Genomic DNA, 12,962 nt, shown 5'->3' on the forward strand with positions numbered 1-12,962 from the left:
AAATCACTGAACCCACAGACATTGCCAACATACTGGCAGACAGGTTCAGTGCAAACTTCACCCCTCTCCCCCCCTAAAGGAGAGATAACTATCCCAGCAGAGTGTAGCCTCCCAGACATCTCAAATGCGCGGGTGAAAGCTGCTCTCTCTAAAGCTAAAAACACAGCATCAATGGGACCGGATGGTGTCCCCGGCTGTGTGCTACACGAGCTAAATGAGGAATTAAACCCGCACATAAGGCAGCTGTTTAATCTGAGCCTTACCACAGGATACGTGCCCAAGGAGTGGCGTACGGCAACTGTGGTCCCACTCCACAAAGGCGGTGCCTCTACGGACCCTGGTAATTACCACCCCATAAGCTTAACAAGTCTAGTCTGCAAGGCTATGGAGAGGATCATAATGGAGCTCATAAACAAAGATATAGGGGACTTGCAGACATTGGACCCGACCCAGTTTGGCTTCGTCAAGGGAAGATCATGCCTTTTGAACTTGGTCGACTTCTTCAAAACAGTCACCAAGGCCATTGATGAGGGAATGGCAGTCCATACAGCCTACCTTGACCTTGCAAAGGCTTTTGACACAATACCCCACTCGGGTATTGTAGAAAAACTTACCAGCTTAAATGTAAACCCATATGTCACAAGATGGGTTGCAAACTGGCTTAAGGACAGAACCCACAGGGTTAGAGTTGCTGGCGCTATGTCAGACTCCAAGCCGGTCACAAGTGGTGTCCCACAGGGCTCGGTCCTTGGCCCCCTATTGTTCGACATCTACTTCTCAGAAGTACAGGCCAACATGGGAGGACTTTGGCTGACAAAGTTTGCAGACGACTGCAAACTGGGCGCCATAGTGGAAAGTGCATCGGACACGGATATCCTTCAGAAGGGACTCATGGAAACAGATAGCTGGTGCCAGAGCCATGGCCTGAAGTTAAATGCCAAAAAATGTATAGTCATACCCTTCGGGAAAAACAAGGTAACCCCAAGCTACCATATAGGTGGCAATCCAAGCTACCATATAGGTGGCAATCCACTAAGCACAGAAGAGGTTATCAGGGACCTGGGGACCCAGGTTGACAGTGGCCTTTCTTTTGACACTCACGTTGCTAAAGTGGTTAGAAAGACCTTCTACATTGCCCACCTGATCATGAAGGGATTCACATCCAGATCTAGTGAGGTCATTGTGCCCCTGTACTCTTCACTTATCAGACCAATGATCGAGTACAATGCCCCATTCGGGATGTATCTCACCCGACATCTGCAGCAATTGGAGAGACCCCAAAAGTTCCTCACCAAAAGGATAAAGGGACTCCAAAATCTGTCATATGCTGCCAGATTGAAGAAACTCCAGCTCTATTCAGTCGCATAACGTCTGCTCAGAGGTGACATGTGCCTGACATACAAGGCCATGTCCAACCCGGAATTAATGGACATGCTCCACCTCAAAAAATCCAAATCCACCAAAACCACTAGAGCAAGCGACTTAAACCTTAGCACGGACATAAATAGGACATGCTGGAGGGATAGATTTATCACTCAGAGACTCCCTATGCTGTGGAATAAAATCCCGGTCCATGTGAGGCAGAGCACCTCGCTGGCTCTGTTCAAGAGAAATCTTGACCTGTGGATGGGAGATTGTAGGTTTACCCCGGGAATCATCTCTGTGTCACTGCTGGACAGAGGCACAACAAACTAATGGGCACAGTATTTTTTCATATAAGGGGTGGCGTAAGCCACAAAAATTTGGGCTAGGCTTATAAATGCCTTAGGGCAGATAGCCTAGTATAAACCTATGAACCTATAATACCAAAGGATGTTGTCGCAAACTTTTCTTTGACAACCCTTCAGGTCTACGCTTGATATGTCTCTCTGAATCTGTGCAGCAACTGTGACTCACTGTCAAACGCAAAGCGGTTAGAAGAAGAATCTCCACAGGCTGTGCTGTAGAAGGGAAAATGGAAAGGATTACATTTCTAATTATTAAAAAGACCTTCCTAACCAGTGAAGTCCAGTCTGCGCTCCTGGCAGCTGGAAGTGGAGTGTCTCCACTGCATACAATAAAGCCTGAAACATCAATACAGTTAAGTGCACATGGACAACAGAGTTGAAAATCTCAAGTATGATAGTAAAGGACAAATGATAATCACACAATATGAAGAACTGCTGAAGATAACATATACAGACAGTGGCTTCACACAGAAAACTTTCGTCATCTGTGCAGATGTCCTCACAGGCAAGACCAATGTTAGCCTTCTCAGGGAAAGAGGCAGCTTAGAAAATCTAGCTGAAACAAAGAAATCAGAAGATCTTTAAACTCAAACATTATGATTTACTATTAAAGTCACCCTCCCTGAACAAGACAGCGTCTCTGACTACTGCACATATACAAATATGCATTGCATAGTTCAGAGGGTATATTAATAGTGTGTGAACAAGTGACTATCTTTAGACCTGGGTTTAAATTCTGCTGTTATCACCTGTATACCGTGTGATCCTGAATGAATCGCTTCAAAAACCATGAACCTGCCCATGTAGTCCTTAGTATAAATGTATGAGGATAATATCATGAGTGTTAACTGTAAATGTTAATACAAAATGTCAAAACTGTACAACACAAATGAGAATCTCAAACTGTTTTAATGATGAAACAGAAATTAAGCATCTTCATACTGAATTACTTTATATATATGTTCAAGAAATTAACATTTTTATTAATACATATTATTATTTCTCAGCTTTTTCCCAATACTGTTTCCAGTTTACACAAAGAATGGTTTAAAAGTATCAGAATATGCTATCAGTAGTCATCACAGGTTAATGTTTTATTGCTGTGCTCAGAAAACAGATATTCTGTTATGAGTACACATAATTTACCTGAAAAGAGGCGACTGCAATCAGTGCCAACAGTACTGAATGCAGTACATGAAAAACTGTCCTAAAATGAAAACAGTGTATTATACTTTATAATGTACTTTTAGGTTAAATCCCCAAGTATAACAACACAGCAATAAAAATACACGTTAATTACCTAATAAACATACTATGTGAAAACCCGTTATCGCTGAATGCATTATTTAAAAAATGAATATTTTCATTTTCATGCTATACACAAGTAAAAAAAATGTAAACATGCCATATTGCACAAAAGCTTAGGAATTAGGTACCATAAATAGGGAATAGGACAAGTAATCTTTCAGCACCCAAAAACAGACTAATGATTTTGTTTTGTAAGAATTCAAAATATCTTGATATATATTTAAAAGGTTAAAAATTAAACTCCATTTCCAGTATTTTGGCACACCCACATGTGCTAATAAAGAGTAAAAACATAATTAATACTATCTCAACAGTCATTAGTGCTTATCAAACAAAACAAACAAGTACAAAGATTTCTTTTTTAGGAAAATATTTAGTTTGCTGGAGAAAGGTTTAAAAAGGACTTTTTCCAGCCTGTTTCCATGCTTCCTGTGCCCCTTTCAGTGTTTCTTTCTTCACACACTTCCAGTAACCTTGCATTCCTTGCTGACTGGCTACCTGGAAAACAAAATTATTAATGTGATGAGTTTGCTTTTCATGTTTTTTTTTTTTTTGTTTTTTTTTAAGGCAAGTCCACAGATGGATAGCAGGTATACTTAATATTTTCATGATTATTACTCCTGTTAGCGCCTGCTAGTAGTATCAGTTTAAAAACAAGACAGCAAAACCATAGTTCTACTACACACAGACACACACACATATATATAAAAATAAAATCTCTCTCTCTCTCTCTATATATATATATATATATATATATATATATATACATATATATACATATACTCGCGCGTGTGTGTGTGTGTGTGTATATATATATATATGTGTGTGTGTGTGTGTGTGTGCGCATCTATATATATATATATATATATATATATATATCTACTGACAGAGAAACAGACACACACAAATGCTACAAGGATGTAGTAACCATATTAAAATGACACTGATAAACAGCACGGAAAATGAATGGCATGCAAAGTACAGCAGCTTCAAGTGCAGCCTACCTAGGAAATAATGCAAACAGGGGCAGTTTGCTGCACTGTGGCAGATAAGGGGCTTTTCACATCGCACAGATATTGTGCAGCACTAATTTCAGTAGAGATAACTGAGAAGACACTACCTCAACGGGATCAGCGGTATCAAGATCAAAATGTTACTGAAGACATTTAAATGCCTGTATACATGAGCAAAGCTGGCCCTTTTGTTCCTTCCTGCTGCTGGCAGTGAAATACACCAGCAGACAAAGGCAAGAGCCAGTGATAGACTAGCTGCTGCAATGTACTTCCTGGTAAATCCAAGCTACTAACAGTTTACAGCTTGCCAAAGTCATGATGCTTAGCTGAAATACATGCAGTTTGACCCGGCTTCATTTCCTCAAGCTAGACTTAAACTACCCCCCCTTCAAAAAAAAAAAAAAATTGAAAAAATTGGCAATCCACCCTTGGCAACTCACTTGACCCCTTCCTGGGCTTCAGTGCCTAAATTGCAAAATAATAGACAACACAACGGGCAGCAAAATATGTTCCAAAAAGCTTTATTAAGCTATAAAAGACACTTAGGGATATATAAATATACCCCAGGCTCCAAACCGGTTTCGGTATAACCTTCTTCAGTGGAGCACGCAAAAATTAGAAAAAGTGGAGAGCCAACAACAAAACACCTGATACTATTTATAGTATCTGCCAGTCATGTAATATCCAATCATAAGACAGTAATATGGTCTAATAAGACCTTAAATGCCAAATTGGCATATGTATACATAATAATGTATAAAATCAAAATAAACCTAAATAAAGTTTGTGTAGTTAAATTTCTATTATACTTAGAATATATAAAACAAAAACAAAAAACAAAAAACAAAAATTACATCCACATTAATATGATAATGCATAATAGTACTGTAACCATTGGTAGTAGAAATATGTGCTATACATTAAAGGTCATCAGTGTAACACAAATATTTGGCCATCAGGATAATATTCTAATAAAACATACATAATGTGATTAAAGATGGTCATTAATACCTGGGGGAAATAAGGCACCTAAGTGTATGATCCAATACTTCTCTTTATGCGTAAGTATATTTTCCCACCCCTGTTGGTGGCTTCTGTCACCCGCAATAGGATCTATAATGGTGAACATAAACTTGGCAGTAGGGTGTTTAACTGTATGTTGGTAAAGGGCATTTGTAATTTTTTTATTTCTAATATTACTTCTATGTTCCCCTATCCTAATCCTCAATGACCGAGAAGTTTTTCCTACATAAAATGAAGAGCATTGACAGGTTGCAAGATGGAACAGCTCGTGGAACAATTTCCAAAAAACTTTAAATCGTATACCTTGCTGGTATTAGCACTACTAAACGATTTAGTTTTATTTACCTGGCTACATGACATGCAATGCCCACAAGGGACAGTGCCCACTAATTCTGTACCAGTCATGGTTAGTTGTCTGTATCTGGCCCCTCCACTACCATGATGTTTATAGTGTGAAAAAATGGAACTTAAAGTTTTGCCCCTTCTGTAAGAAAATTGGCAACGTGTACCCAGATGTTGTCTGAGAGTATCATTAGCCAACAAAATATTCCAATTCCTCTCCATGATTCCTCTGATAATCTGATTATTTCTACCATATGTGGTGACAAATCTCAAGACCCCATCACTTTTCTTGTTCTTATGGTCCTTGTATTCAAGAAGCTGATTCCTAGTCAAATTGTCAGAGCAATGTTTAGCAGATCTAATGTCAAACTCAGCATACCCCCTATCAAGGAATCTATTCATAAGGTCTGATCTGGCCACCTCATAATCCTCCACACTGGAATTAATTCGTTTGACACGATGAAACTGAGATTTAGGGATGTTCCGGACAGTGTGGCGGGGGTGCATACTTGAGGCATGTAGCAACGTGTTATATTCAGGATATTTCCTGTATATTTTCGTGCCTAATGTATTGTCAGGCTTTCTGTAAACATTGACATCCAAAAATTCAATAGTAGTCATGTTGCTATTAACTGTAAATTCAATGCCCCAAATATTGCTGTTAAGATAGTCAACAAATTCTTTAAGATATTCAATATCTGCCCGCCACAGCATCCAACAATCATCAAGATATCTTAGCCAAATATCCATTTCCACTATATAAATGTTGTGAGATGTATCATATATTAAATATTCTTCCAAGTAGGCCATAAAAAGATCTGCATATATTGGAGCAAAAGATGCCCCTATTGCAGTGCCTTGTAGTTGCCAATAGCATTCACCTTGGAAGTAAAAAATATTTTTATTGAGAACATGCTCACACATACAAATCAAAAGGGTATTAAAACCCGGTGGATATAGATTAGTTTTTTCAAGCCAAAACTGAAGTGCTTGAAGACCAGCACAGTGTGGAATACTGGTGTATAATGATTTTACATCTAGTGTACAAAGTAACCAGTCAGATTCAATTTGGGTCTCTGCTATAATTTGTAAAAATTGTGTGGTATCCTTGATTCTAGCTCTGACATTAACTAGGAGAGGTTTCAAATATTCCGTCAAAAAGGCTGATAATGGTTCAGTGAGTGAACCATGACCTGACACTATAGGTCTCCCAGGTGGAGAGATCAGTGATTTATGTATTTTAGGAAGTAAATATAGTATCTGTTTATTGGGATCCTTGACTGTTAAATGCTTGACAATGGTAGTAGATAAAATGCCATTCTCTACTGCACTACACAGAAAGTTATCAATCTGTTTTTTAAAGGTAGAAGTTGGATCAATATCCATCTTCATATAGCATTTCGTATCAGATAATTGTCGTAATCCTTCTTGTATATAATAGTCCATGTCAAGGACTACTACAGCTCCACCCTTGTCCGCCTTTAAAATCGCTATATTATTGTTATTTTTCAATTCATTGAGCGCCTTCCTTTCAGTTTCATGAATATTATCTTTGAGTATGTTGAAACCATATGGAGGAAAGTGTAAGTCCCTAAGTACAGCCTGTTGAAAGGCTGTGACATGGATATTAGCAGGAGGTTGGAATGTAGATTTAAGAAATCTAAACTCAGTAGATCTTTGAGCATTATTATTGCCATTTTCAGAAAAAAATATCTTTAAATTCAGACAGCGACAAAATTCCAAAACATCATTAACTATTTGATATTGATCACAAAAGAAGCCAGGTACAAATCCTAAACCTTTATTTAAGATTGTTTCTTGTTCCAGAGTGAGCACCCATTTGGAAAGGTTAAGGACATTTTTATATTGAGTGTCATTTATTTTAGAAGTGCTTGGACTATTCCATCCATTGAGTCCAAATCTGGACCTATTATGGTGTTTCCTCCCCCCGCGTCGTTTCTTCGTGCCCCAAAAGGGGTAGGTATGTTACTTCTTTTTTTAAATGGTGAGTAATCAGATGTAAAACCCTCACTGTCAGTGGGAGAAGACTCATCACCCGAGGTACTGGTATATGTGTGTTCCTTATTTTTAAGAATAGGTCTGGGTCGTTTCCTTGATCTGGCACCGCCCCTACCCATGGTCATATCCTTAAATCTGGCCGACTTTTGTAATTCAAAAGGTCGTCCCCTGCCATAGTCATTGACGTCCCGATTGAATTTTTTGATTTTCCTTTCTTTGGTCAATTTATCATACTGGGTCAGTTCCCTGGATAAGTTGGCCACCAATGTGCTATAATTACTATTGGACTCAAATTGTTTACAGATGAGACTGAGGTCCTTAACCTCAGCAATATTCAAATCTATTGTCCTTTCATAATAGTCTGACAATATTTGTACAAATCTCATAGATCCTTCTTGAACTGCCTCATACCATTCATTGGCCAACCTCTGTTCAGATCTGCTGACCATGGGTTTTAACCTAATTCTGAGCCCCCTTGGGACTAGTTTTTTGAAAGAATAGGCCTTAAAAAGCCTGAGATGCCAAATATTGGCTCGCAACCCTTTTAGGGCTTTCTCTAAATGAAAGAAGGCCAATTGGCATCCATTTTCAGCAGAGGCAGCCTGTTGATCATTGTTCATGTTGCTTGGGATAGACTCCAGTCCAAACACCTGGATATCCTCCCTATCAGCACACATACCCTGTAAAATATTGTCCAGATTCATATTTACCCAATAAACCAACCCAGTACAATAGAATTAAGGGTAGCACGATGCCAGTATCAAGAAAAGGACCCAGATAAATGTTAAGTGACCCTACAATAAAAATAGGGTCTCTATCTAATCAAATCTAATATCCAAAATACCAGTATCTCAAGGGAGTAGATATATACTAAAATGTATGCCAAACATGAGATGGACACATCAAAAACCATTATTCATTCTTGCATAACTGACATGTATTCTACTCAAAAAGTATTGGTCATGACTATAGGAAAGAAACCATCTATCAAATGTATCCATAATAAAATGCTGATGTAGCAATCTTTTGAAAAAATGAATAGTAATATATAAGGTATTGATGACCTGAATCTATTAGCAAGACTAATAGCCACTAGTACCAACTGCTATAGTGATAATGGTACCCAATCTGCTATCAAAAGGAAAATACCCTATATAGCCCAAAATACCTACACCCAGGGAGCTGTGTATTAAATCTTAATTATTGGTCTTGGTGAATGTTGTCATAGAAAAATATCTAAAAATTGTTGACCATGTTGGTAATCAAACCTGCCTTAGTTAAGTTTAGATGGCCATAAACAAATGGTGTTATAACAAATAATGTTATATAAAATAACATCCACCACCTAATTTATGTACCCAAGTTGGGCCTGCCAGGTCCAGAGTAATAAATAGTGAAACATAAATTGGTATGCAGGGTATAAGTAGTCAAAAAACCTTTAGGACCAATCTAAAGAGTTCTGTCATATGTCATAAAAATATATACACATCACAAACCATCGGTGTATAAGAAAACATTAATTATACAACATGACAGGATAACATGGACTAATGTATAATAGATACTACAAAAGTAACATACCTAAATTAGCACATCAGCCAATAATTGGTTGAACAGTTTTACAAAAAACCCTAATGTGTGTTATATCAGAAAATCAACCAGTAGGGTATAATAGTAAAACACATTTGACTTGACCCCATATAGACATTAGTAAATCAGTTATTATAATCTATGCCAATATAGAGCAAAATAGGACATAGAAATAGAAATACAGAATATTCAAAATTAGGCATAACAAAACACCCCAAAAGGGAATTCAACATATAAATGTCTAATTACGTTGAGTCACTGCCATCCGTATGTATTCCGTTTAATAAAACACAAGAAAAAAGTTCCATATGGTTGTCGATAGTATATACCAAAAGCCTGACACACAACCTCCCCTCTGATGTTCCGTAAATCCAAAAAGATGGGTCCAATGTCATTACAGTCCAAATGATCGTAACACAATCTTGTGGAAAACCAGTAGATGGAAAAACATAAATTCCGTTAATTCTGAGACCAAGTTGCGACCATCGACCAAATAATAAATTCCCAGTCCCAGTGTAAGACCAAATTAACCAATATTGGTATTGGCTTAGGAACCCTAACGCATAGTTTAATTATTGACACAGTTAACAAACTCACAGTACCTCAAATGTTAAATATAACAGTTGGGCACCAACCAAAAACGAAACCCGCTTACTTCCAAAATGTAAAAATACACTTTGCTCGTCACGTTTCGTTCCGTTCACCTCGCCCAAAATGGTATCATCAAAATCACCAGCTTGTTAGCTTTCAACTGTTATGCTGCACATAAGACGTCCTGTTCGTACGGTTCTTACTTCGTAGTATAGTAATGCAATCACTTAGGCACAGTTGCACACCACGACCAAATTAAAACTGAGGCCCCGAATGTAGAAATCAAGTCCCAACTATTGCCAATGTAGACTTTAGAAACACGGGAGCTTTAGCACATAATTCCACTATTCAGCACATAAAAAAGACTGAATATACACCCATTCAATAGTCTTACAGTACCTGAAATGTTAATATATCCATTTGTGACGGACCAAAGCCGCTGACTTCCAAACGTTGGATAACACCTTAAGCCCCTCGTTCGCTTGGCCCCAAAATGGTGGATGTAATCTGAAAGTACGCCACACAAACTTTCAAACGAAAAAATGCACACAAACCATCACATAGATCCAGCCACAAATGAATGGATGTATTTCAAATTCCACTATATAGAATGTTAAGTCCAAAATACAAACTACTTGTTGGCATCTCTCGTAACATATGAAAAATCCACAGAGTGAAGAGTCTTCTCCCACCGACTGGAACAATGGCTCCCAGAGAGGTACAATCAACGTGAAATCAACACCAAACCTCTCACGCAAAGCCTACTGCCAAGTTTATGTTCACCATTATAGATCGTATTGCAGGTGACAGAAGCCACCAACAGGGGTGGGAAAATATACTTACGCATAAAGAGAAGTATTGGATCATACACTTAGGTTCCTTATTTCCCCCAGGTATTAATGACCATCTTTAATCACATTATGTATGTTTTATTAGAATATTATCCTGATGGCCAAATATTTGTTACACTGATGACCTTTAATGTATAGCACATATTTCTACTACCTATGGTTACAGTACTATTATCCTGACTACTGACTAGATAATTTCAAAAATCCTCTTTAAGAAATCTGTGCTAACAGTCCAACATCATCGCTCTCACTTAGAAGTTTGAACTCAGAGTGCTGATTGGAAAGAAGATGGGGGAATAGGAAGCGGGATCGGAATGGGACCTGGACCTGAAACGAGGTAGACGGACGGAAGATGGAACACTTTCAGGTAGATGTGTGTGTGTGTGTTCAAGCCTGCACAGCATTAGTTCTGGCACAGCGAAAGTCATTCTCTGCTTGCATCTTAGGATATTCCAGCCTCTGATTACCGATCTGTCTGGCCTTTTCTGTTGTTAGAACTCCATGTGCCTGAGTATTTACACATGGATGTTTTCCTTTCATTAGCTGACTAAATATTTTTCAATACATTTACAGTTTACACATGTTCCTTAATTTAGCAGAGCTATTTATTTAGCTGCATATGTTAAAGAGAACTTTCAAAAAAGGTAACTGCATTGGTTTCAGAATTCATTGCATTGAAACATAAAATCAATACAGTTGCCATAGTGTCATAAGCAGTCATTCATTTTTGATAGAGGCTTTCATCTGGTGAGTCATTTGCATAAGTTGTCTCAGACGACTAGGCTGGTTCCTAATTCTGTAACTTGCTGTATTCTTAGCTTTCTGAACAAGCTATTAAACTTCTGCCAAGAATCCTCTGGACAGTGTACAGGCTGCTGCGATGATGAGGGTCTGTGTTCTAGAATCAAACACAGATGGTACCATTGTACTTATAATAGTGAGGCTATAATTTTCCTGTACAACACAGAAGCAAATAATGTCCCCAAACTTAGTCCCTTGCTTCTAATGCTATTGCTCAGTACTGAAATACTGTCTTTACAAGCTCTGCTGCAGTAGTCTGGGGGGTGTAGTGGTGCATATGCAATAAAATATGCATTACAGAGCTCTGCAGTCATTTGCTCGAATCCTGTTCCTGCAGTGTTTAAATGATACCTGTCATTGGTTTTCTTTCACTGCATTGAAGTGTATGTCATTTTTTTTTTTCCCACTTATAGTAAGAAAACTTCCTTTTATTGTGCATGTAGCTCAGTCATTTACACAGCTGTGGTGCAGATTCAGTCAGATGCAGCAGGCAGGCCCACATCCTGTACCTTAGTGAAAGCTGTCATTTGATTTATTGATCATGGATGCCAAGGAGGAGTCTGGTGGGAATGGTTTGCTATCTGCCTTCATGGTGGTGCCCTTTTCCTCATCTTTAAGTGGCACATATATTAAAACTAGTTTTACTGGCCTGTAAGGGCTCTAGGTAAAAGCACTGGACATAGCTATGATTTTGTTCTTCCCTGAATGCATCATGCAGTCTAATTTCAAGTGCCCTAGTTACAGTACTCATAGGTTGTTCTAAAACTGCACCATGGTGGTGGAAAGAGAAAAGGCTTTGAACCTGTACCTTGGGCCCCAAGTGGGCAAGCCTGAATTCCCTACCCACAACCATTTGTAAAAATGTTGCAGGATTTTCACTCATACTTTTTCTGTTCCTCATAAAATCTGTGGTTTCTGCATTTGTGTCCTTGTTGCCTGACAGCTACATGTTCTCTGGTTTTATTCTTGGCTGTCTGGAGTGTTTCTTCCTGGGCCTCTGCTAAAAAAATAGCTTTTTTTTTTTCAAAGTCAGACTTTCCTGGTTAAATGTTAAAAAAATGGACACATTTCAATATCAGACTTCATATTCTTCAGAAAGTGCATGGTAACAAAAGACAAAAGCTTTTATTCTAGCAATTTTCTAAGTGTACAAGATGGATATTTGAAATGTATCCCTGTGTTTGGGACTGTATTCCTCCCATTATTGGCTTCATCCAGGTTTTGTGCTAGGGTTGAGAGTTATGGTAAGAACTGAATTCACTGAGTATGTTTGGGGGCTGTATTCACCCAGTATTGGCTTTGTTCAGGTAGTGTTTGGGATTGTATTCCCCCCCATTATTGGCTTCATCCAGGTTTTGTGCTAGGGTTGAGAGTTAAGGTAAGAACTGAATTCACTGAGTATGTTTGGGGGCTGTATTCACCCAGTATTGGCTTTGTTCAGGTATATTTATTGCTTCATCAGGTTGTTTGCTAATGTTGAGAGAGCTATGGTAAGAACTGATTTCACTGGATGTTTTTTGGGGGCTATATTCTCTACATACTGGCTTTGTCGGTGTTATTTTGCTAAGAGGTTGAGAGCTATGATGAGAACTGAATTCACTGAATGTTTGGTGGTTGTAGTCACCCATTATTGGCTTTCAGGTCTTTTGTAAGAGGTTGACAGCTGTGCTATGGTGAGAACTGAATTCACTAAATGG

The 12,962-nt window shown here is 38.4% G+C and overlaps 1 protein-coding gene across 1 annotated transcript in view; it reads right to left on the minus strand.

Moving 5' to 3' along the window:
- Window positions 1-2,617: 2,617 nt before the first annotated feature.
- Window positions 2,618-12,962, minus strand: part of MICU2 (mitochondrial calcium uptake 2) — a 1,974,490-nt gene continuing 1,964,145 nt past the window's right edge. The window contains exon 13 of the mRNA XM_044071592.1: window positions 2,618-3,533. Coding sequence (XP_043927527.1) covers window positions 3,429-3,533 — 105 coding nt within the window. The 3' untranslated portion in view covers window positions 2,618-3,428. The remainder of the gene's footprint in view (window positions 3,534-12,962) is intronic.

Source organism: Protopterus annectens, chromosome 5.part0, assembly GCF_019279795.1.
Source record: "Protopterus annectens isolate FY-2018-M chromosome 5.part0, PAN1.0, whole genome shotgun sequence".
In the NCBI taxonomy this organism is placed as follows: Eukaryota; Metazoa; Chordata; order Ceratodontiformes; family Protopteridae; genus Protopterus; species Protopterus annectens.